Source organism: Pseudorca crassidens, chromosome 9 (genome assembly GCF_039906515.1).
Source record: "Pseudorca crassidens isolate mPseCra1 chromosome 9, mPseCra1.hap1, whole genome shotgun sequence".
Classification (NCBI taxonomy): domain Eukaryota; kingdom Metazoa; phylum Chordata; class Mammalia; order Artiodactyla; family Delphinidae; genus Pseudorca; species Pseudorca crassidens.
The window spans coordinates 89,250,901-89,277,871 of NC_090304.1; the positions used below are offsets into that span (position 1 = coordinate 89,250,901).

A 26,971-nucleotide genomic window follows, 5' to 3' on the forward strand; every position below is an offset into this window, starting at 1 on the left:
TCTTGCCCTTCGGCTGGGTGGCCGAGGATCTGGGCGGGCCGGGCTGCTATCCCGCCCCTGGCAGCGGCGAGGCAACGGGGAGCATGGAGGGCGCCGGAGCCCGGAAGAAACGCGCCGTCCAGGCCCCGCCCATCTGCCCTCCCTCACACCCGCCCGCCCGCGGACGTCCGCGGTGCTCCGGTCGCCATGGTGACCAATCGAGGCCCAGTCCCGCCCCCGCCCCTCTTCCCCGGCCCCCTGACGTCGGCGCACGTCAGCGGCGGCGCGCGCCTGGCTGGGCCCTGCGGAGCGGGAGGGACTGAGCGAAGGAGTGAGCGGAGCGGCCGTCGGCCGAGCGGAGCTGAGCAGCCAGCCAGCCTGCCCGCCGCCCTCCAGCCCGCGCTCCAGTCCGCAGTGTCTAGCAGCGGGGCCCAGCATGGTCATGGCGGATGGCCCGAGGCACTTGCAGCGCGGGCCGGTCCGGGTGGGGTTCTACGAAATCGAGGGCACGCTGGGGAAAGGCAACTTCGCCGTGGTGAAGCTGGGGCGACACCGGATCACCAGGACGGAGGTGCGGCCCGGGGCTCGGCGGGAGCGTCCGAGGCGAGGGTTCTGGAGAGGAGCTTGACCGAGAGGGGCGGCCGCAGCGGGGGCCTGGGGAGATCCGAGAGGCCGGGTCACTAGCTGAGGCGAGAGGGCCTGGGAGTATAAGGACCCAGGAGGTCCAGGGGTCGGTGAGCGCCGCAGCGACCGGGGCCGCGTCACCCGGACCCCAGTGTCGTCCGATTGGAAGCCCGACCAGCAGGGGCTTTGCCTTTCCTAGGCCACCACCGTGGCCACACGGAATTTCACCCAGAGCCTCCCACCCGAGCCGTGACCTGGTCTGTGGCCTCCGCTCTGGAGCCCAAGTTCCGCGTCTTCCCTGCTTTCAGCTGGGGGTGGGGTGGGAGGGGAAGTCTCCGTGCTCCTGGGCTGCGCGGTGAGAGACGTTGCCAGCCCCGAGGAGGGGACCGCCTGTGCTCGGACTCCCCGGACTGGGCTTCGCGCGGCTCCCGGGATCCCGGCGCCCCTCCCCCGCACGAGGAAGGGGCCACTGGCCGGGAATGCCCGGGCCGCCACTGTCCATCTTCTCTTTCTCTTTTTGCCAGACAGTATCTCTGACTTAGTGTCAGGCTAGTTTGATCTCGTGCCTGAGGCATTTCCACCTATTACTCCAGACAATAGAGCTGGTTAAAATGGTCATCTCTGCATTTGCACAGTTGGTGGGTTGGTCTTTCTTATCCTAGGTTATCCCTTTACCAGGTGTGCATTCTGGCTGTGAGTACGCGTTCCTTAAGCCGCAGCATATTCTGCCTCTCTACTCATAAAGCCCTCGACTGCTTCCTGACGGTGAAGCTAGCATCCCCCCCTCCATTGCACATTCTAATGCACCGCACATATTTTCTCGCAAGTCTCTGTTCTTACCTAACCCGCCCCCCCCTTCCTTTCACCGCTTCGAGCTGCTCTCCTCAGGGTCTCTATTTTAAGACGTGCAAATTAAATACTTTAGAAAAACGGTAGAAACAAAACCGTTCTTTAGAATAAAACCTTGTGTTTTTGACGTACTCTACTGTGCCTCATTGTAGTTGTTCTGGAGTTTCACCCTTTTTCAGTTTTTTTCTTTCTTCCAGTTTTCATCCTATTCAGTGTTTCCCCTTATTAGTGCGAAATGTAGCAGAGTTCGGATATGAACGTAGAATTCTTTTTCAGAATGGCTGTGTAAGGTAAAGGACATTTGAAAACTAGAGGGATTTTTGTAGCTGTTGTTCTTAGAAGTTTTGCTGAATGTGAAGAATTCCATTTCCAAAAAGAAGGGGCATATGTCATTGTGTCATCCTCACTTTTTGCCCTCCCCTGCTTATCCGGAGGCAGCCGAAATCCGGCTTATGTTTTTAGCATCAGGACCAAAATCACAAATTTTCCTCTCACAAATTTACCAGAGTTAGAAATTTAGGTTAAGTTTGTATTGATAAATAATGTGACTATAGTGAGATTACTTAATCTGATCCCAGCATTTTTAAAAACGAAGAAAGAAGTTAATTCCATTCCTCCAAAGAACGATGGCCCAATGCCATGCTATTTGCCCTTTAATTACGTGAAAAGAAGGCATTTGTAATGGGTATTTTTATATGGGTCCTTGCTTAATGACTCTAAAAATCAAACAAATTTCACAAAGGACTTCTACAGAACTTTTGAACTAGATTATTAGGTGGTTGAATTCCAAACCCATCAGCACATAACATTTTTTTCTCATCAGCTCTTATAAGTATTAATTGAAAGATTTAATTGTCAGCTGTTACTTATTAGGTCAAATTTAGGTAATATAGTATCTATTTAAGAACTGCTTAAGGGGAGCTGATAAGTGACTGACACTTTTTCTTGAGGTTGTCCTTTCAAACCGTAACTTTTAAACTGATATATTTTGTAGGGCTAGGGGGCAGTGTGGAGTAGTATCATGGTTTGGCTATCAGTGAGATCAACGCATTTGTAATTGAAGGCACAGGTCAGATCATGAAAGAGCACTCAGATCCTGAATTGTGTGCATAGTATATTTGTGTAAAATGATTTAAAGTAAAAGCTAAATTTCTAGTCTGTAGAACCCATCTATCGTTGCTTTTCTAAGAAAGTGTTCTTAACATTTAAAAAGAAATAGTGTGAATTTAAGATGGGTGGGTATGAGTGTTGTGGTAATTTATTGTAACTGGAGATATTAAAGATGAGAGGGGTGAGGGAGATAGCAAGGCATTGATGAAGAGAAAAGTTCCTGTACATGTCAAGTTTTATAAAGTTGCTCTGTGAACTTTTGTGGTAATTTTCGTTAAGAATTGTTTAGCACAGATGCAATTGTTTCTTACTGTAGTTTGCTATTTGTTAATGAGGATTTAAAGCAGTATTTTTTATCTTTATTCACTGGGTAAATATTTGTATCTTTAATAAATACAACAACTACCTCAAATACTATAAGTAAGATGGATAGTGGAAACTTTAAAGTGTTGTTTAACATTATTTGAGGTTCTCATTGCTGAACATACAGTAATTATAGTGAGAACAATTAATATGGCATAAAGAACAATATCAATAAAATATGATTATACTTACTGCTTAGAAAGATTTCTTCAATATAGTATGCACTGACATCAGTATTAGTTTGTGTGTTTTAAAATGTAACGGTCTTGAGCTTCCCTGGTGGCGCAGTGGTTGAGAGTCCGCCTGCCGATGCAGGGGACACAGGTTCGTGCCCCGGTCCGGGAAGATCACACATGCCACGGAGCGGCTGGGCCCGTGAGCCACGGCCGCTGAGCCTGCGCGTCCGGAGCCTGTGCTCCGCAACGGGAGAGGCCACAGCGGTGAAAGGCCCGCGTACCGCAAAAAATAAATAAAATAAAATGTAAGGGTCTTTTTTCCCAAGTTTGAACTCCAGGCAAATTTTAGGGTTCAGTTTGAACAGCTAAGTGATGAACAGTTGGACCCTTTTATTTTTAATTGGTTCTCCGTCTCTTGTTCTGTATCACTGAAAAATGATGTATTTTCACAGAGCTTGGGAGATCCAATACTGCCTTTTAGGTGGAAAAAAAAAATCAGTAGACAAAAGAGATCTTCATTTTGGTCTAATCTATCAAATAGCTTAACATTGTTTAAGAAATATAATTACATCATCATCTGAAGCAGTGTTCTAATGTTAGATCTCTATGTAAATTTTACACACAAAAGGGAAGGCAGGTGATGGTAGAATCCAGCTTCTTAATATAATACTTCATAAAAGCTTTGTAGTATTGGTTTGTGATTTATGAATTAGAGTAGCTAATTTTATAAAATTAACATAATGGAAAAAGAATAGTAGCATTTAGACTGTTAAACTATTTTAGGCAGTAGTGGTTGCTAGTTTGCTATGCTGTGAGTGTCCTTGAGAAGTGTATTTTATTAATACTGCACTAGTAAAGAACTTTTTCCCTCTAACTAAGCATATGACTAGTTTTTTGTTGTTGTTTTTTTGTCTGTTAAATAAAATTTCAGAAAAGTCATTTGTGCCCTTAAACTTTTTTGTCTCTATAAAAGAAACATAATCTTGCTGTAGAAAATATCAAGAAGAATATAGTGCACAAAAAAGTACATGTGTAATTCCTCCCTCAGTGGAAATAAATCATTCTTAACATTATGGTATATTTCCCTCCAGTCTTTCTTTTTTTTTTAATGCTTTTTTTTCCCCATAGATGAGATCACATGGTAGATATACTTATATAAATTGTATCTTCTTTTTCCACTTATCATTATAGCCTAAACATTTTGCTTATTATATATAACTTTATTAAACATTTTTAATAGCTGCATAATGTTCTACCTTGTAGATGAATCCTATTTTACTTAACAGTTTTCTTATTTAACATTATGCAGTTTCAAGTTTTCACTTACAATAAATAATTTGCAGTGAATAATTTTTATGTATATAACTCTGTATCTGCATTTTCAGTTATTTTAAGGGGGAGAGATTGGAGGTAAATTCCTAGAAGGGAAATTACCAAGTAAGAAGGTATTGTTTTTACATTAAAGAAATAGTGTATTTTTATTATCAAATCTATCATGTTTATTATTGAACATTTTTAAAAGTGAAGATAAATGAAAAGAATTAACTATAATATCACCACCCAGAGATAACCATCATTAGTTATTTTCACACCTTTTCTGTGATAATTGAGTTTTCCTCAATACCATACCTCTTGTGTTGCTTGGCTAAAGAGCATATGAATGTGTGGTCCATGGAATCTTAAAGATATTTCACACAGATTCTGAAAATTATTTTATTAAAATGGCATGTAGGTATTACTTATAATTAAGAAAATCTGGAATATAAAGCATAGCAAGGGACTTTCAAAAACTGCTTTTTTCACTGAAAATCATTCTGTGTGCATTTGGGCACTTTTATATTTAGGCATAATTCGTAAACTAACTACTACCTTAAAATGTAAGCATTTTTAAAGCTTTCCAAATAGTTAAGTACAAAATTGCATTTTTAGAGCAAAGGTAGAAACAAAAGAAGGGCATATTACACCCTGATTATGGTATTTCTTGAGGAAGAGAACTCAATTTTTTAATACATTTGAATTTTATATTTTGCTTTAAAATTTTAAGACTCCTCTCTGTAGTCTTGGTGTTAATCTTGTTCTATAAAATATTCCAGATGTCAAGAAGCAGCTGTACTATGTGCAACAGGAGGAATTGTTACCAAATAAGTTAACCAGTAATGTTTGTATCTAGGCCTATGTATGATCTTTAACTGTGTGTTGAAATAAAAATTAGATTTTTCATGGAACATATATGCTTTACTAGAAATTGTTCTTTAGTTTCTTGGCACTCCAGACAAGTAAAATTTGTCAAGTTTATTCTGCTACATATTGTTCAGAATGATCTGTTCTTTGGGAGGAGGGGGAGACAAACATGCAAAATACGAGTTGTATAAATTTTTATATTCTGTAGAAATGCTTAACAGGGTTTCATGCATTCTGCTTTTAATTCCACTGGGAAATTCTGTCCCAGTCATCAGGCAATTAAGAAACCATTTATTTGGAAATAACTGAAACTGGCCTCGATTCCTGGATTCACATGATGTTATTTGATTTATGGCCCACTACTGATGGCAGATTCATTTCCTTGGAGCCAAATGGATTCCAGAAATTCATTAAGATATCTTTCTTTCCTCTTTAGTGTACCTAATACCTCTTCTACTTTCCACCTCCGTATTTTTAAAATATGTCATTTATGTAAAAGTTCCTTTATACAGGACATTTGTGGAGAATGCCTTCTCACCCTTCAAAGAGAAGCAGCCCATATATCCAGTTTGAGTTTATTGGAAGCGTGAAAGATGGTTACATTTGGGAATTTCATCAGAAACTTTTCATTTTAAAAAACATTTAAAAAATACTTTAAACAGGTTAACATGGGAATCTTGGATGAATTAAACTGAAAATTTGTTTTTTCTTCTTTAAAGTAAACATAGTATTTATGTGTTTTTCCCCCAATTACAAAAGATATGTATGTTCTTTGTAGACATTGTTGAAAAACTTGAAGAAGAAAATAAACATTCCTATTTTAATTCCACCATCCAGACCAAGAGACAACCACTGTTAATATTTGGTTCATATACTCTTAGCTATTCACATATATTTTATATATATATATATATAAAATAAAATTGATGTCATCTATACATATAATCTGTGTTTTTTACTAAATCTGTTATTAACATTTTCCCATTTAAAAAAATAATGTCTAAAAGCATGGTTAAATAATATCCTTGCATTTGACTCTCTGTATTTCATTTAATCAATTTCCTGTTATTGAACATTTAGATTATTTCTCTCTCTTGCTGTTTCTCTTTCTAAAATAATATTTCAGAGCACATTCCTGTATATACATCTTTGTGCATCTATCTGATTATTTCCTCGGGGTAATCCCATAGCAGTGGAATTCTTGGGTCAGGGAGTATGTCCTTACATCCATATCTGATGGCATGAGATGCCAAATTACCTCCAAAATAGGAGTACCTAGTAATTTTTGTCAGGAAGAATACATAATTTTTAAATCTTTCCCAGTTTGATAGGGAAAAACAATATTTTTATTTGAATTTGCATTTCTTTGATTTACTTTGATTACAGTTTTATAAGATGACTGTTTACATTTCTTTTGTGAATTGCTTTTTGTCTTTGGGCCAGTTTTTTTAATTGAGTTTTCTTTTTGTTGATTTATTTAAGTACTTTTTAAGATAGATTATTTTTTGTTTGTTTGTTTGTTTGTTTTTGTGGTACGCGGGCCCCTCACTGTTGTGGCCTCTCCCGTTGTGGAGCGCAGGCTCAGCGGCCATGGCTCACGGGCCCAGCCGCTCCGTGGCATGTGGGATCTTCCTGGACCAGGGCATGAACCCGTGTCCCCTGCATCGGCAGGCAGACTCTCAAGCACTGCGCCACCAGGGAAGCCCTAAGAGATTATTTTTAATCACTTCGTTTTATAGTCTTAAAAATTCTCTGTTCAATTTTTATGGATCTAAAAGTGTAGTGACATTTACCTTTCCTCCAATCTCTTTTCCTTACACACCATTATAAAAGTCAGATTAAATTTTAATGAGGATTTATTTTATTGTGTAAATTCTTACATTTTAAAAGTCAAATTTTAAACTGGAAAAAAAGTTTATTTATTCTTAAAGGATAACTGGAGAACTCCATGTCAGTTTTATTACTGCTTTCAGAAACCCTTTCATTGTAGACCACTCAATCACAATCACTATTCAATCAAACAATAGGCTGGTATGTTCTGATTCTACCTGTGATTTAATGTATAAGCTTGAAAAGTGCGTTCACTTTTTTAATTTCAGAGGTCTAATTATATGGTAAGGATTTTGCTCCTTGGTACTTCAGAAGGACAGTGTAGAATTAGTGTATTAGTAGTAAATAGCACTGAACCACATATTACCTGAGACAGCAAACATATGTTAATCCCTTCTGATTTTTTACTAGAAGGATAGCTCTTATTGTGTAACTCCTTATAAAGTCCCCCAAAGCCAGTTTTGTGTGTGGTTTCTTTAAGTGCATGAGATTAATATTTCTTTTATGAGAAGTGAAATAATTGTTTCTAAAAGTATCAAAAAGTGTACCATTACCATTAAATTACATTTTGAAACTTGAAAAAATCCCTTTTATCCATCAGCTTAACACTATTTCATTTCTGCTCTTACATTTAATTCTTTGTCTTCTTTGCAAATTTGTGTTTTACATAGTTGTTACTTTTACTTTTTTTTTTTGCTTAACATTGTTGGAAACATTTCTATGTATATAGTCTTCATAATTAATATTTAAATCTTATTAAATAATATAACCATTTTATAGAGAACTTAGAGAAATAATAAAATGAAAATGACTAATGTTTCACAGATGGAGAAGTTAGCATATATAATAAATATAACTTCATTTCACTTTTCTTTTTTTTTCTTATTAAAAAAGTAGTTCATGCTCATTGAAGAAAAATTGCACTGAAAAGTAAATCAGGAAAATAAAATAATTCATGATTTTTTTTTTCACCCACCAATAACATTTTTGTCATATTTATATCTAGTTTTTATTGGTCTTTTTCTATATATACCTTGTGTTGAGACTGCAATGATATCCTCATTTTTTAATTTAATATTTTAGTCTCGTCATTTCTCCATATTATTAAAAGGAACTATTTTAATAGCTGTATAACGGTCATAATATAAACCTACCATAAATCATGTACTTATTTCCCAATTATTGTTTCTATTTTTTATATTATAAGCAATACTCTTGAATATATTTACACACAAATCTTCATCATCATTTCAGATTATTTTCTACAAATAAATGCTCAGAAATAGAAGCCTTAGGCTAAATGGGATGGATGATTTTTAAGGTTCTTGCAAAAGATTGCCAAATCACCTTCCAGAAAAATTATAACCTATTTTAAATTCCTACTAACAGTATATAAAAATGGCCATCTCATTGAATTTTAGCTCACAAGGGTGTTTTTTCATCTTTATGAATATAATTTGAAAAAGTATTTTTGAGATATAATTGACATATAACATTATATTAAGTATATATACATTTTCCTATTTATGAGGTTGAATATCCAGTGTTGCTACTTTACATGGGATTTAGTTTGATAGTAATTATTCTAGTTTATCCAATACGCTCTCCAAAGTTGTATAGGAAACCTTCCTTTTGTGTCCTAGCAGAAGAAATATTAATTTTTTATCACCATATAAATTCATTGAAGGTTTTTTTAAGATATTGTATGCATAATTGGGAATTAGTTGAATAATTTAGATGAGCAACACCAAAAATGGATCCTTTGATTTGGAGTCCCTTGCTTGACTTTGTTGTAACCATGAGATTTTGTCCTTGGTACTATGTTCAGAACTAAGTAGGGAAGGGATGCAGAGAGGAAGTTCCCAGAAATCTAAGTTCATAGTTATCTTTTGTGTGTGTGTGTGTGTGTGTGTGTGTTTTGCGGTACGCGGGCCTTTTTCACTGTTGTGGCCTCTCCCGCTGCGGAGCACAGGCTCCGGATGCGCAGGCTCAGCGGCCATGGCTTATGGGCCCAGCCGCTGTGCGGCATATGGGATCTTCCCAGACTGGGGCACGAACCTGTGTCCCCTGCATCGGCAGGCGGACTCTCAACCACTGCGCCACCAGGGTAAGCCCCATAGTTATCTTTAAAATGAACTAGTGGAGCACAGCTCTTTTGTAAATTCAGAATTTCGTACAACATTGGGGAAATCCTCCAATGCAGATGTTTGTTGTTCATTAAATTTGTTTTCCAAAATGTGTTCTCTTTGTTCTCACAGACCTATTAAGTTCCTTGAAGGTAGGAATCATATATTGTTCATTTTTGTATTCTGGACATAATTCCGGGCATACAACAGGTGCTCAGTAAATGTGTGAATAATAGGCTCATTGAAGAGTGAAAAGATGGAACTTGAAGTTAGAAGGCCTGTGGGTTATTTCCCATTAATTCACTTGAGCTTTAGAACCTTTGTAGATTATGTAACATCTTTTGAACCTCAGTTTCATCAACTCATGAGTGTACTGCTTGTTCCATTTACTTCAAAAAATTGAGATATAAATGAGATAAAATATATGAAAGTATCATGTTAGATTAAAAAGTGCTGTACAATTGTGAAAGTCATCATCATATTTCTGGGAAGTACTTGGTAAAGAGTCCCATTGTTAAGAAATTACCTGGAAGAGTATAGCAGAGATGACTACCTGATCACCAAAACTCCACTCTTTCCTCTTCTTCCTGGACCTACAGCTCAAATGTTTCTTGGCCTCCCTTACATTTAGGTATGGTCATATGACTAAGTTTTAACTATTGTGTGTCACTTCCAGGACTGGCCCATAAAAACCTCTCAGGAGGGCTCCTCCAAGCTTTTTTCTCCTTCTGTCTGACTGGAATGGGGACAACCTTCAGGGTTGTCTGTCCTTTTTTTTCTTTGGCCATGAGCTGCGTGGCTTGTGGGATCTTAGTTCCCCGACCAGGGATTGAACCCGGGCCCCCTGAAGTGAAAGCACAGAGTCCTAGCCACTGGACCACCTGGGAATTCCCAGGACTGTCTATCCTTTACCCTTTACCACCTTTATTTAACCCTTTAAAGGTAATAAAGACTCCTTGTATACATCGTATGACTGCATGGAAGAGGGCTACCTGCTAACTTCTTTATCCGTCCAGTTTTGCTGCATGAAAAATAAACTTCCGTTGTGTTCAAATCATTGTACGTTTTGGGGTCTACTTGTTATAGCAGTTAGACTAGCCCTGACTATTACAAGGAGCATGCTAACACACAATCTACTTTTTCATAATCCTCTGAAAGCAGCCTTACAAACAAGGGGTAACAGTGTGAAGATACAAATATATAGCCTTGTGGTCCACATACATACAGTCTGTGACCCGAGATAAAATTGAGGAGAGAATTATATTTTGTCATTAGAGAATTTTTTGGCTGAGAACAGTTAAATAATGAGTTTATAACTTAATAAAATTTAATTAGGTAACATATATTTTTCACTTTTTCATTATTTGAGGCCCAGATTCCAAAAGAGTATCAAAGAGGAGAAATCTCTTGGTAATACCTCACTTTAATTGGTATTTAGTATTTAAACTTTTTCTTTAACATTAAATATGATGCTCAAGATATATATAATAAAAAATTTTCTTAATGACAATAACCATGCTGAGATTTTTAAAACCATGATTCCTTTCTATTTATTTATTTTTTCTGTTTATTAGATAATTGTGACCCACTTCATTATAAAAGCTTTTTGTTAGGGAGGGACTACTGGTATGTAGATGCACTCCAGAAATTGTAGGGCAAGAAATTTTCTTCAAAATATGCATGTCTATGAAATTCCATGTTACCTTCCTAAGGAATGTTGAGGAAATTAAAATATACACTTATCTTTTTATCTGGCAGCTTTTACCCAAAGTTACCCAAAATAACTGATAATCCTGTATTCTATCATACTGTAGTTGGGCAGGGCGGTCATCTTACATGTATTGGTTTGAGGTGGTTCAATAATGTTCCTACTAGCAAGTACAATATTAATCAGTCACTCCTCTAGCAGTCAAAGTTTAGCACTTTTTACTTTCTAGAATATTTTGATATGGGAATAAATACCACCAAACATAATGAAAATAGCTATCACAAAACCTGCAAACTTTACTGCCTAGAGAAGGAGCTACCCCCTTTCTTCTTAGGCAATAAATTTAATTTTACTTGTCATGTTTAGTAATCTTATTTCCCTTGGGAAGCTTGAGTTCTTCTATGAGTTACAATTAATTCAAATTAGGAAACAAGCTATGGACAGCAAAATAGAAATAGAGAAAGGTAAGAAGTAAACTTTACTGTAGAACTTTAAGAGATAACAGGAAAGGACAGGGCAACTGTAATGAAAGAAGAAAAAATGTATTAACAGGAGCCTAAGGGAATTAAGTGAGTTGACAGGTTGAGTCCTATTTTCTTGATTACCTTTTAGGAGTATTGAACTATTATACCACATACAATAATTGATATAAAAAATTACCCTGGGGCTTCCCTGGTGGCGCAGTGGTTGAGAGTCCGCCTGCCGATGCAGGGGACACGGGTTCGTGCCCCGATCCGGGAAGATCCCACATGCCGCGGAGCGGCTGGGCCCGTGAGCCATGGCTGCTGAGCCTGCGCGTCCAGAGCCTGTGCTCCGCAACGGGAGAGGCCACAACAGTGAGAGGCCCGCGTACCGCAAAAAAAAAAAAAAAAAAAAAAAAATTACCCTGAAACAACAACATAAGACCGAATTATGTTCAGAATGCTTTTGGGTAGAATGTGAAGTACATTTCAGAGTTTTTTCAGAACTTGTTAAAGTTTGGGTAGTTCCCGATTTTCTGAAAGTTTTATCTGAGTCAGAATAGCTTATTTCCTAACCAAATGCCAAATACTAATTTAAAAAAAATTAGTTCTTTTTGGTTCCATGAAGAAAGTACGCGATTGTTGATTTCTGACTACCTAGTTATTCACCTTCAGATGCATTTCCTTCAAATTGTTAACTTTTGAGTGGTTTGGGTTCCTATCTAGTTATGACAGGAAGAGGCCACATTTTTTGAAATCAAATTCCTTTAAGGAAGTAAAAATTTAGTGTGATTACTAACATTTGAGTTTTTGCACTTGATTTTTAAAACAAAATTTAATCCAATTGGTATCTTTTCATGTAGATGAGTTTTAATTATTTACACTTAGTTTTTTTCCAGAAAGGTGTATCTCTATGCTTTGGAACCTATCACTTGCTTTTCTAGAACAATTGTATTTCAGTATAAAAGAAACTGTCTTTTACTTGGCTGATCATTTGTTTATAGGTACTTTGCAGTGGGATGATAACTAATTGAAACTGCTGAGATTTTATTTTTTCGGTTTTTAAGTGGAATAAGGAGTTACAGTTGTACTGAAAGAGAAATATGTTTTATTCAAGTATCTTTGCAGGGTTATTCTTCATAGCACATTAGAGACACTCCCAAACAATCTGCCACAGTGCCTTATACATGGTAGATGTTTAAGAAATACTTGTTGAATGATGAATGAATGAGCATTGAATTTAAGCTAGTTATCATCGTCACAGGGACCTACAGGCGAAGTCTTAGATGTCATTTTTTTAAAAGATTCTTAACTGGAAATGTTAACCATTGTATACTAATTGTATTTATTTGTGTCTGGGATGCAGGTGGCGATAAAAATAATAGATAAGTCTCAGCTGGATGCAGTGAACCTTGAGAAAATCTACCGAGAAGTACAAATAATGAAAATGTTAGACCACCCTCACATAATCAAACTTTATCAGGTATGACTTAGCTTTACACCTCTCCATGCTTTTTACATTCAATACTCTATTTTACATCATCATTTTTCTCTTTTATGTTAGTTTTTTAGTCTATAAAAAGATAACTATATGCTTTTATTCATCTGAATACATCCATTTTTCTATATTTAAATTAAAAATTAAGAAATAAAAAACTGCTAGCAGCTTAATTTTAAGTTGTCTCTCAGACTGTAAGTTATTTGATTGCCAAGTTTGTAGTTGTGCGTTTATGATAACATGCTTAAACCTACTGGGTTTTGGTGGTGGTAACATTAATGAGGATATGGCAGTTTTGCTTACTTAAAAAATATATTGTTTATGTTTTATGAAATACAAAGGCTAAAATAGTATATTACTTAGTGGCATACTTTATAATACCTAGAGCCAAATGTTTATTTTGGAGGGGGTTCTTTTATCAGATAAAGTAAATAAGTTACTTTTTTTTAATTAACTTTATTAAGATACAGTTTTGTTAAAGTAAGCTGCACCTCTTTCAAGTGTAAAGCCATGTTTTTTTTGTTGTTGTTTTTTAAAATTTATTTTATTTTTGGCTGTGTTGGGTCTTCACTGCTGTGCGTGGGCTTTCTCTAGCTGTGGTGAGCGGGGACAACTCTTCATTGCGGTTCGCAGGCTTCTCATTGTGGTGGCTTCTCTTGTTGCGGAGCATGGGCTCTAGGTGCACAGGCTTCAGTAGTTGTAGCACACGGGCTCAGTAGTTGTGCCTTGCGGGCTCTAGAGCGCAGGCTCAGTAGTTGTGGCGCACGGCTTTAGTTGCTCCACAGCATGTGGGATCTTCCCGGACCAGGGCTCGAACCCGTGTCCCCTGCATTGGCAGGTGGATTCTTAACCACTGCACCACCAGGGAAGCCCAAGCCATGTTTTTGTAAAAGGAAGATTTTTCTCAGATTTTTGAAGAGTAATTTATATTTAAGAATGATAATGTAATATAAAACCCTTTTTTATATTTCTATTCCTTAATATTTAGAATTTTTATATTGGAAAACTGTTTTTAAGCTAAAATGTTACAGTATGCTAGTCTATGACTTTGATCTCTAAGTATGATGTGTGTACCTAGTGGTGTGCTGGGCTCAGCCTGTACTTGCTTGTGAGAGCTGATTGTTAAATTTTCAGAACTTTTATGAGCCAGTTAACACCATGTTAGTGTCAATAGCTCAAAATCAGCGATGGTAGGAGTATTTTTACACCACAGAAATTGGTTTACAAGTCAGGCTCTTTTTTTTTTCCTCAGAGAGCTAGTGCTAGCACGCTACTCTGTGCACTCAAATTGGTTAGCACAAGTATCCCTTGGGGTATAATAAGAAAATATTAGAACTTCTAATTCTGTTAATCTTTTATATTTATCTTCTTGTGTGCCTCTTATAATGTATATAATATATTTATAAAATGGCACAAGTATGTAATTTGTGTCTCTATGTGTATATACTCATAAATATATATACATATATGTGTATATATACATTTACCTCTATACATACATACATGTATATATTTGACTAAATGACTTTATCAATAGAGATTTATAATGTAAACCACGTGGAGACCATTGGAGAGCATTACTGCTAGTTGAGAATGAGAGACTATGGTGTGCCACTCAAAACAATTCCTAAAACTGCAGAGGGCCTCTTAGAGCAAAGTTATGTCAGAGTGTTTCTCCCCTTAGGCTTCTTCTTTTTTTCCCTAAAGAGGATACTTATAAGAAACTAATCACATCCTTAGAAGTCTGATGACCCATAACTCAAACTGAGGTTAAAACTACCATGATTCTTCAACTATACTTCAATTAAAAAACAAAACAAACAAACCAAAAAACTACCACGATTCACATGATAATTCTGTCTTTATATGAACTCCAATAATCAGTTACATTAACTTACTGTTGGAGTTGTTTAGACCCAAATTGTAGGTAGCTCTTAGTTTTCAGACCTGTTTTAGGAATAGTCCTAAACTTAAATGTTAGAGCAAAATTAGTTTTTAGCCTTTCAGTAGATAGCACTTAAATATTACATTGTTAGCATGTGCCAGTATGTATGTTCCTTTCTGAATTTAGAAAAACTAATTTAAATAAAAGTGTATAGCAGTGGAGCTATGAAGAAGCTTTTGAACAATGTTTTAAAATAACAGTACTTTGTAAAAATATGAAAGTATAGTAGCTAGGTTACTTTGTGCCAGATTAGCTAGGTTACAGGCCAGATTACCTGAGCTCTATTTTATAAGCTCTACCATATAAACACAGCTAGAAAAGTCAGTGAGGAGGTAAAAAGTTGATCTTCAAAATTCCTGTTACCTATATTAGTATTTTTCAAACATGAATGTGCATTGTAGTCACCTGAAGATTTTGTTAAAATGATAATTCTTTGTCAGTAGGTCTGGCATGGGATCTGAGATTTTGCATTTCTAACAGAAGCCTGGGCAGTGCCGCTGCTCCTGCTGCTGGTCTGTGGACCACATTTGGAAGATGAAGGGTCTAGATTTTTCACAAAAATATTAGCATAAGGATATTGTCAGTCTTGTAAACCTCACCAGCTTCTGAATTATTCATAACTTGATACTTTTATTAGTAGTTTTAATTTAGGTAACTCCGTAGAATGTTGCAATCTTTTCCTGTGAGACTAATGTGGAATTATTTATCAATAGGTAATGGAGACCAAAAGCATGTTGTACCTTGTGACAGAATATGCCAAAAATGGAGAAATTTTTGGTAAGCACATTTTTTTTTAAATTTGAAAATGTCAGTAAGCTTTATGAATAGAGTATCTTCTATTAATTCTCCTGCTTATTTAAAAGTTGCTAACATGAATTAGAAATTTTTAAGCATTAGAACATAATAAAATATCCAGTAAGCTAAAGATATGGAATATAATTTAGTCTCTTGTATTTATGATATTAAAGCTATTGCTTAATTCTTTCATCTGTGTTAGAGAGATTGGAGAATCAAAGATAGGGGGAAACTTTCAGTCATATTGCAAAGGAGATTTTCTTTCATTTATCTTCCTTTTTACCTTTCTTTCCAGGGTAAAGATAGTCAGATATTTATTGAGCTTGTACTATGTCTCAGACATTGTACTAGGTGTAGGGGATACAGTGGTGACCTAAATAACACAGTCCCTGCTATTGTGGATCTTATAGTTTAGTAAGCTGTTAACTTTAGCTATAAGACCTCTGGGAAGTCACTAAACTTCTCTGGGACTCAGTTCCTTTGTCTCTAATAAAAAAATATTTGATTAATTGGTTTCTATGATCCACTCTAACCCTTAAAAAATTATAACTATTTTATTGGTTTTAGCTTTCATCTATTTTATTTTTACTTTATGGAGCAAGAACACTGTAGGTAGTCTAAATGTTTTGTTTTTTAACCTAAATTTAGTCCGAAATTGTTTTTTAAACAGCTTTATTGAAGAATTCACATACAGTAAATTGCGCACATATAATGTGTACAATTTAATAAGTTTTCACACACAGATGTATGAAACAGACCACCACCACAGAAGTTTCTTTGTGACCCTTTGTAATCTTTCTTGCCCCACCTCACCACCAGGCAAGCACTGATTTGTTTTCTGTCACTATAGATTAGTTTATGTCTTCTACAGTTTTATTATATAAAGGTGCTTATATAGTCTGTACCCTTTCTTTGTCTGGCTTCTTTTTCTCAGTTTAATTATTTTATGATTCATCCATTTTGTTGCATGTAATAACATATCGTTTCATTTTATTGTAAGTAGTATCCAATTTTGTAAATATACCCCAAGTTGCTTATCAATTCATGTATGGATAGACATTTGAATTGGTTTCAGTTTGGGGCTGTTACACATGAATTGCTATGAACATTCATGTACAAGTCTTTAACTTACAGTCTACCCTCAAGTAATATTCACCACTTCACATAGAGTGTAAGAACCTGGCAATAATATACTTCTGTTTAACCCTTCCTCACCGTTATTTCTTTGTCATACATTTTATTTATACCTATTTTATAAAACACAAAATACAGTGTCATTAATTTTGTTTAAAAAATCAATTATGTTTTAAAGAGATTTCAATATTTTAAAAAATCTTATACATTTACTAGTGGAGTTACCATTGCCACATCTCTGTATGTAGATGCATGTTTTCATCTTCATTCCTTTATATGGATACATATTTTTATCTGGCATCATTTTTCTTCTGCCTGAAGGACTTTATTTAGCATTTCTTGCAGTGGAGGTCTGTTGGCGATGAAATCTTTCAGCTCTTGTATGTCTAAAATAATCCTTATTTTGTCTATTTTTAAATGATATTCGTACTGGGTATGTAATTCTAGGTTGACTTTTTTCCTTTCAGTGCTTTAAAGATATTGCTCCACTGTCTTCTCATTTGCATTATTCCTGACAAGAAATCTGCTGTCATCCTTTTCCTTTATTCTTCTGTATATAATGTGCCTTTTTTTCCCTCTGGCTGCTTTCAGGATTTTCTGTTTACCACTGGTTTTAACAGTTTGATTATGATGTGCCTTTGTGTGGTTTTCTTCATGATTCTTATGGTTGGTGTTCATTGAGCTCCTTGAATCTGTGAATGTTAAGTTTCCATCAGATTCAGAAAATTTTCAGCTATTATTTTGCTGGCCTCTTTGTCAAAGACTCCAGTTGCACATAGATTAGGCTGTTTGAAATCCTCCCACTGCTCACTGATTCCAATTTTGAAAATTCCTCTTTCTGTCTGTATTTCATTTTGGATAGTTGCTATTTCTATGTCTTCAAGTTATTTAAATTCTTTAGCTATTTGTTTCAACTAGAAGCTTCTTAGCTGAAGTGGTGTGGGCTTTGAAGCCAAAAAGATCTGGTCTGCAATGCTGGCTATACCATATTAATTGTCTTTCAAGAAATCTTTATTGAAAGCTGACTATATGTCCCACACTGTTCTGTGTGGGAAGAGTACCACAATGAAGAAAAGAGACAAAAATTCCTTTTCTCAGGAACCTTGCCTTTCAGTGTGGGGAGAGAGACAATATGCAAAATAAGTAAACTGTATAGTGTACTAGATGGTGGTACATGCTATAGCAATAAAGCAAGGAAGGGGGCATGTGGAGTGGGAGAGTTGATTGCAATATGAAATAGAGTGGTCAGGGAAGGCCTCGCTGACATTTGAACAGACTAGAAAGTACAGCCATATAGATATGGGGAAGAGAGGGTGGCCCAAGGAGAGGGAAGAATAAATGCAAAGCCCCTGAGGCAGCAGTGTGCTTGGTGTGTTCAAGGAATAGCAGGAAGTCCAGTGTAGGTGGAGAGAAGCAAGCAAGAGGGAAGAGCAAGAGCTAGCAAGGAGGAATATTAGAAAGGTCAGACGAGGTCAGAAAAGTAAATGGGAGGCAGGAGTGGGGCAGATTTGGGGGCTTTGTAGACCATGTAAGGACTTTGGCTCTTACCTTGAATAAAATTAGGGAACCATTAGAGAGGTGTTTGAACAAAGAAGTGATTGTATCTAAGCTAACATTTTAAAAGCATCACTGGCTGCTGTGTTGAGAATAGATTGTAGTGAGCAAGGATGGAAACAGGGAGACCAGGTAGGAGACCAGTAGTCCCAAGTGAGAGATGATTATGGCTCAGGCCAGGGTAGCAGTAGTGTACATGATGCCAGGTGGTCACTCACGGTATGTTTTGAATGAGTAGAATCAGTAGGATTTCTTGAGAGATGGAGACCACCCAAGTAGAGAATATGATTAGGAAAGAGACCAATGTCTGATCCCCAAGGCACTCAAACATTAAAACCTCAGGAAAATAGAAAGAACTAGCAAAGAAGACAGAGAAGAAAACCAAGGGAATGCAATGTCTTGGAAACCAAATGAAGAAAGTGTTCTCAGGAGGATAGAGTGAACATCTCTGTCAGATGCTGCTGATAGTCAAGAGACATAAAGAATGACAATTGACCATTGTATCTGTTTTGGTGGAGTGAGTGAGCCAAAGCTACACTGAAGAGCAGATGAGAGAGGAAAATGGAGAGAGCCAAACAGAAAACTCTTAAAAGGATTTCCACTTCAAAAAGGGAGAAAAAGAAATGAGAAGGTAGTTGAGGTCAAGGGAAGGATTTTGTTTGTTTTTTGCGGTACGTGGGCCTCTCACTGTTGTGGCCTCTCCCATTGCGGAGCACAGGCTCCGGACGCGCAGGCCCAGCGGCCATGGCTCACGGACCCAGCCACTCCGCGGCATGTGGGATCTTCCCGGACTGGGGCACGAATCCGTGTCCCCTGCATCGGCAGGCGGACTCTCAACCACTGCGCCACCAGGGAAGCCCCATTGGAATATTTTTTAAAGCTCCGGGCTGTAGTTTTATGAGTAAACTAGATAGAAATGGCTATTATATGTTAGGTGTCATTTCTATGAAAATAGAATATTCTAAGTTGCTACTTCTTGCTAAGACCATTGATGATGAAGGTTTGGATCACATTGTTTTATATAAATTGAAGCATAATTTGGGGATTTTTCATGTAAAATAGCTAGAGTAAATATGGAAGATAAGACAGAGTAAACTGTAGTTTCAAGTAATTACAGGCAAAGCCAGCGAGTTTCTAAGGTGGAGCCCATGAAGACAGTAAAATAGAAGTGGGAAGATGCAGTCCATGGAACATTAATCAAGTAATGAAAAATATGTATAATGTTTTAAGTGAATTCTGAGCCAAAATGTTTTCAGTCTGTTTTAGATGAAACAGAACCACAGAAACAATATTCAACTATGTATTAAGCACTATATATTAAGATTTAATGTTCATGTTTATAATGTTGGAATTACTCTTTACAAATATACCTTTAGTGCCTCCTCTGTGCCGGAGGGCATTGTGTTCCTTTTTTTTCCCTTAGTTTTGTATTTAGGTGGCCAGCAAGTCATACTCTGTGTTCTTGAAAAATAACTTGAAATTAAACCCTTGTGTTTCCACAGTCATCACCTTTATCTAGGCTTTCATCCCCTCATGTCTCAATTATGAAGACCTCATGTTTTACCACGCCCTATTTCTTTTCCAGTCAAGTACATTTCTGATATATTTCCTGTTTAATCTTCCCCAACTATTATTTTTGTTATATTACTACTGTGTTCATTAACCTTTACTTACCTTCCTATTATTTATTGGATAAAATTCAGAATCTTCAATCTGCAAATAGGATAACTCAACTAAGTAAATGGATGTGCCCAGCTATTCCTTACATAGGTCTACAGATTATCCTTAGGTAAGGACAACCAAATTGCCTCAATTAATAATCAGTCTCCCTCCCTTCCTTCCTTCCTTCCTTCCTTCCTTTCTTTCTCTCTTCCTTCCTTTCTTCCTTCCTTCCTCCCTCCCTCCCTCCCTTCTTCCCTCTCTCTGTTTGTTTCTTTCTTCCTTTCCATTTTTCTTGGTCTGTATCTTTCTATCTTACAAGTTTTTATTTTTACAAAAGTTAAACATGTACTAAAGTAAGAAGTCAAATAATTCTGCAAGATTCGTTACCAAAAAATACCTGTTTCCCATCCTCTTCCCCACCCCCATTTCCCTTTCTCAGAGGCAACCACTTGTACTTCTTTCAGCTGATTAATTTAGATTTACCTCCATTTTCCTAAGTAATATGCTTATATTGCAGCTTCTGGCTTTTTCTGTTTAAGGCACAATCTTTTGATAGTTTTTGAATTCTTTCCCTACTGCTATAAGTAAGAAGCATATGTTAGAGAGGTGTTAGGAGCAGTTGTGGAAGACCTTGAGTGTTTGGATAAAGGGTTAGGATTATTTGTCAGAGTGGGCATTTGTGAGCCAGAAGGTGGTGAAGAGCCAAAAGGTGATGATATGTGTAAGGACTTTTAGGAAGATAAGTCCAGCAGGTGTGTGTAGTCTGAATTAGAGGAGAGGAAGGAGGCTATTTAGGGGACTGTTTTTATTGTCTAGAGGTAAGAGGCTGAATGCCTAGATTAAGATGTTAGTTGTTAGATTCATGAGAAAAGATTTTAGGCAAAAGGCATTTCCACAATAGCAACAAGCCATATTTATTGAGTACTCCCTCTTTGTTGGGTACTATTTAAAATACTTTACATAATTTATTTATTGAAACCTCACAAAAACCTTGTAAGATAGGCACTGAAAGATTCAATAATTTGTCCAAAGTCACACAGCAAATAAGTGGGAGAGTTTGAATTTGAACCATGCAATTCCAGAGGCTGTACATTAATAATTACTATCTGCCATCTCTCAAGAGTTCTTATTGACTGTCAAGAGGAAAACATCGAGAGTTAGGATTTAAAGCAAATGTGACTGAAGAATATTTGTGATGTGGTTGACAGCAATAGAGAGGCCTCGTTCCCAACTAAAAAATTACAAATTAGATTTTAGATGTACTGTTGGAAATAACATCAGGACATTTAGTTTGATGTGAGCTGTTGGCAGTTGAAGATAGAAACAGGTAACCTTCAAAAGAGGACTTAAATTCAACACTAAAAAGACAAACAACCCAATTTAACAAACGTGCAAAAGACTGGAACCAAACACTTCACAAAAGAAGATATATAAATGGCCAATAAGCACATGAAAAATTACTAAATGTTATTAGTCATCAGAGAAATGCAAATTAAAAGCTACAATGAGATAACATTACATATCAACTAGAATGGTTAAAATTTAAAAGATTATATGAAATGTTAGGAGGATATAAAGCAGCTAGTATTCTCATTCATTGCTGGTGGGAGTGTAACATGGTGCAGCCACTTGGGAGAGCTATTTTTCAGTTTTTTACAAAGTTAAGCTTATATCTATCCTGTTACTGAGCAATTCAGTTCCTAGGTATTTACTCAAGAAAAATGAAAACAAATATTCATAAAGTGACTTGTACAAGAATATTCATATAGCAACCTTTTTCACAAGCAGGAACAACCCAAATGTCCATCTGCAGGAAAATGTATCCAAAACAAATTGTGGTATAGCACAAATTGTGGTATAGCAATACAGCAGTACAGGAAGATGACACAGCAATAAAAAGGAATAAACTACTTATACATGCAGCAACATAAACAAGCTGCTAAAACAGGCAACAATAATAATATTACAAGGGGCTTTCCTGGTGGCTCAGTGGTTGAGAATCCGCCTACCAATGCAGGGCACAGGGGTTCAAGCCCTGGTCCGGGAAGATCCCACATGCCACGGAGCAACTAAGCCCGTGCACCACAACTACTGAGCCTGCACTTTAGAGCCCACGAGCCACAACTACTGAGCCCGTGAACCACAACTACTGAGCCCGCATGCCACACTACTGAAGCCTGTGCACCTAGAACCTGTGCTCCACAACAAGAGAAGCCACCGCAATGAGAAGCCCACGCACCACAGCGAAGAGTAGCCCCCATTCGCCACAACTAGAGAAAGCCCGCACGCAGCAACAAAGACCCAACGCAGCCAAAAATAAAAATAAATAAATAAGTAATAATAATAATAATGTTACAAGAAGCTGAAAAGTGGTTGTCTCTTTTCACTCTTTCTGAGGAGAGGGGAAAATTGACTGCAAAGGGATAAGAGGGAACTGTCTTGAGTGATGGAACTGTTTATTTTTGTTTTGAGTGGTGGTTATATAGAGTATGCCATTATCAGAACTCATCTAAGTAACCACCTAAGAATTTGCATTTTATTGTATGTAATTTATACCTCAGTAAATCCTTTTCTGTCAAAAAAGGGGAGTTTAGTAATAGAGGTATAGATTTGACAATTATCTGTGTAGAAGTATGAGTGAAGCTATAATTAATAATGAGACCTCAGAGAGAAGGCAGCTAAGAAGCGAGTTTTGTTTATGCCTTCATTTAGGAGGCAGGTGGGTAAAGTGGAATTGGTAAAGTAGAAGAATATCTTGGGAAGTAAGGATAGTTTCTGGCCTGATTAGACAAGCGAGGGTTTAGAACGAAGAGGGGTATGTTTGGTCATTAAGAGATCATCAATGCTTTGAAGAGAGTACTTTTCAATAAATTGGGAGGTAAAGCCAAATTTCAAGAAGTTATGTACATATGGATGGTGAGAAAAGGGAGAAAGTATTATAAAATTATTTTGAGGTTTTTAAGGTAGAAAGAAGGAGAGAAGGAAAGAATTGAGGGATAATTGGGGTCTATAGAATTCAGTATTATATCATGCTTTTTTTGTGGTGTTGGTCTTGGTGTTTGAAGAAGCTAAAAAAGAAAAGAATATAGGCAGGAAAGAAGACACAGTTGGTGAAACAAGGGTAAACAAGAGACAGTGGGATCAAGAGCACAGAGGGCATGGTTAGCTTAGAGGAGAGGAATTCCTTCTTTGAGAAAGTGTGCATGGGTGCAGTTACAGTGAGAATTAGAGCTTGTGCTAAGGATATGGCTACAGAGGTACTTCGGAGGAAATAGAAGGAAGATGAATTTGTTAATATAGAATAGATTTAATTCATTCTGTAATGTAGCAGATGAGACATCAGGGAAAGAGCAATACATTAGACATAAGGTTTAGAGCAGCTGGCGGTGTTCATATGACAGTCAAGGGATGAATAAAAGCGTCAGTGATTAGCTTTGTGGGAGGGAGTTCATGGTAGACTCATAGTCAGCAGTGCTTTCCAACCCAGGAGGGGAAAGAGTAGACAGTATGAATGGCCCACGTTGGAGAATGGAATGGTACAGGACAAATGCATGTAGGACTTGAGCAGTGTTGAAGTGGCTGACCATGAGATCCAAGTTGAGGAGGGAGATAAGTGAAACAGCAAAGGGGTCTCATGAGCTGAGAACAGAACAGTGGAGCGACTGAAGGTTAAGAAGAGGGTGAAGTACTTTTGGAGAAAACATTCATATACAAAAAAATAAAAACTCTAACCTTGAGTCTGTACATAACTTCCCAGCAGCTTGCCACTTTCAAGTTCTCTTCTGCTCCTGGCACTGATTGCCCTAACTGCGCCCTGCTAATTCAGGAAAGGCCGTAGGTCTTTGCACTCTCCTCATCTGTTCCTTCTTTGCATAGAGAGAGGTTTCCTGTGCCATCTGGTTTTCTTGCTTCATCTGACTAGGTTTAGGCCAAAAAAGTGATTTTGGTGGCGTGCTGAGAATGCATCTACAGTGCATGATTCATGCATTATGAGGCTACGGTGTTTATGCCCTTTATTTTTGTTTCGTTAATTAGATTGCACCTCATTCCATAAATGGCTGAGGTAGCTTTAAGTGAAAATAATACAAAAACAATAATTGTAAAATATAAACAAGAATAAAGAACTGAATCAGAAAACACATGTAAGAGTAGAAAACAACCACGGGAGGTGGGGGAAGTGAACACAAATATGCAGGCAGTAAGGGCCTAAGAGCTTCAGGTTTGGCTGTAAGCTTTCTGGCTGTCAGAATGAAAAGAAGATATAGTCATTTACAGAATTTTATCTAAAAGAAAGAAAGGTACCTATTCTTCAAAGAAAGGAAAACTTTTCTTGGTAGTAAATTCTAGAATAAATTTTTCCTTTGGGGTTACTTATGAGAGGTACTAAGTAAGCCATATTTTTAAAACAAAAATCCAGTTAAAACTGTTAAAACTTTTCAGAGGCTTCATTGGTTTTGGAATAAAGTCCAGGAATCTTAACAAGGCCAACAAGGATGATTACACTGTACACATCTGAGCCTTAAAAACAGTAACAGTAAAGACTGTCATTCCTTGAACATTTGTCAAGTGCTAGGCATTGTGTTAAGTCCTATACATTTACTGTGCCACTTCGTCCTCTCAAAAATCTTTTAAGGTAGGGACTAGTAATATCTCCATATTACAATAGTGGAAACTGAGGAACAGGTTAAACCATTTGCCAGGTCGCAGAGCACTCAAGCAAATAAGCGACTTAACCAAGGCCTGAAGCCGTAGTCTGTCTTCAGAGCCTAAGCTGTGAATGACTCTACTATACTAACTGGTTATATGCCTTCTTAAAGTTTTTTGAACTTAACAAGCTTCTTCTGTCAGTGACATCACACATTACTCTTTCTTCTGCGGGAAGGATTCTCTGCCCTCCCCTATCCCCTTAAGCATGTCAGTTAATTGAATCTTGAAGGATATAATTGATTTAATCATAATTAATTAAATTATCATTAAAACTAAAGACAGGCAAAGCATGTAACAGTTTTGTCCACGATGGCGTATATAACTGTTCTTGATAGAGCTTCTTGAGTTGCTTTGGTCCCATATTCCTTCCTCATCTTTAATGGAAGTAGGAAGCATTTAAGCCCCCTGTCTTCAGTACTTTGGAAACTGGCTAGTGGACTTACCAAATCTAATGACCAAATCTAATCTAATCACCACGAAACCCATAACTATTCAGATCTTCATTTTGATTCTCAAAATAGAATGCATGAAATTCTGATTCCAAATCTGTGCTCCTGTTGATCTGGAGCCCTAGAGCGCTCTTTGCACTCTACATATTCAAGTCTTGCCTTTTTTGAAGGCCTAGTTGAAGTTCCATCTCTTCAGTAAAGTCTTTCTCAATGAATTCTATCCACATTAATTTCCTCTTTTGAAAGCATCTAAGTCTCTTTCCTGCACAACTCACTTTAGAATTTGTTTACATACTGCCTTTCATTGTTATTTAAGGTCTTCTTGTGTATCTCTTTATCTCTACTAGATTGTAAGCTTCTGCTGAGGACTTAGCACAATACACAGCATTTTATAAACACTTGTTGAATGAATGGTGTAATAGTCTACTTTGGCCTTATACACCTTGTTTACTCGGTGAAGACAACAGGTGAACACTGCCAGATGAAGTAGTCTGAAGGTACTTCTTTGTTCAGATTTTGAAAGGAGTTTTCTGTCGGACTACTCTACAGGAGATAAACATGAATGAGGAAATACTAACTGAATCAAGGGAGAAAATTGGCTTCCTCTAGTGTACTGAGCAGTTTTTGAGTACTTACTGGTAGTTACCACCCTACAGTTATATTCTTTCTTCCAACTCCCACGCCTCCCTAAAATAAGCTTTTTGGAGTATAATGATAAATAAGAGCATATACATTTAATCTGAGTAATTTTTGTTTCCCATTTCTTATATAGCAGTTGGTGCTCATCTCTGAAGGATATTATTTTCTTAATCTAGCAGCATGGAGTATGTAATGGCAAATGAATTTGCTAAAAAGAGCCTAGAGTTAGTTATAAATATAAGGTTTTGACTCAAATTTTCCTTTGGAATCAAAGGTGTGATTAATGAAAGTTATTCTGGATTCCTACATTCTTTAGAGCTCTTTCTCATGTTTGTCCATGTGGTTACACACAGAAAATGGTGCAAAATCTTAGGGTGGTCACCTTGTCAGACCGTTTCGGCACTGTTCAAACAATTAAACCGGCAGTCAGCAGATTCCGGCCTGGTAATTAAATTACCCAAGGCCTTTGTTTTCAGATTTCTGCTCCTTGATATTCTGTGTCTTTCCAGGCCAAGCATGTGCCTGAGGTTTATTGATTCATTTCCTGTCTTTCCCTTTCAGTGGTAACGTATTAGGATGCTGGCTCTGGTGACTGAAAAAGGGCTTTGTTTTAGCCAAAATACCTTTAGACACTTGGTTACTCAGAGAAACTAAGTGACAATTTTTGCGGCCTTTAGTTACTATCTTAACAGCATAAAGGTAATGTTAGAAGAGTTGTTCATTTGCCTTTCATTATACGTTTAAATAAACTTTGAAGGTTCTACTCACTTTATAGCACCAGTATGACTCTAACTTAAGTTTTAATTCTTTGGGTTTTGAAATTATTAACCAGGGTTCCAGGTGCGGTAGTGCTTAAATCTGTCCTCACTTCTCCAATTTCTTCCATCAGTGCTTTACTTTTGACCTTCATCATTTCTCACTTTAATTACTTCAGCAGCCTAAGGTCTCTTTGGCTCCAGATCTGTACCTCTTCTAATCCGTCTTCCATGTTGCTGTCAAAATGGTCGTTCTAAAATGCAGATCTGATCCTTGTCAGTTTTCTGCTTAAAATATTTCTATTGTTCCTCATTGCCTTTAGTGTATAAAATCAGGATTTCATATAGAATTAATGTAATAATGTAGCCCCTATCTACCTTCCCAATGACATCCCCCTCACATGTTTTATGAGCTTAATTAACTGA

At 37.2% G+C, this 26,971-nt stretch overlaps 1 protein-coding gene across 6 annotated transcripts in view; it reads left to right on the forward strand.

Annotated features, from left to right (window-relative positions):
• Window positions 1-274: 274 nt before the first annotated feature.
• The window catches only part of SIK2 (salt inducible kinase 2), a 132,222-nt gene continuing 105,525 nt past the window's right edge, over window positions 275-26,971 (forward strand). For 5 of the 6 annotated variants that reach the window (XM_067750982.1, XM_067750980.1, XM_067750984.1 and 2 more), the window contains exons 1-3: window positions 276-550; window positions 12,774-12,890; window positions 15,564-15,627. In XM_067750982.1, the coding sequence (XP_067607083.1) occupies window positions 416-550; window positions 12,774-12,890; window positions 15,564-15,627 (316 nt within the window). In that variant the 5' untranslated portion in view covers window positions 276-415. Of the gene's footprint in view, window positions 551-12,773; window positions 12,891-15,563; window positions 15,628-26,971 lie in introns of all 6 variants that reach the window. The other variant, XM_067750979.1, reaches the window with a different exon arrangement.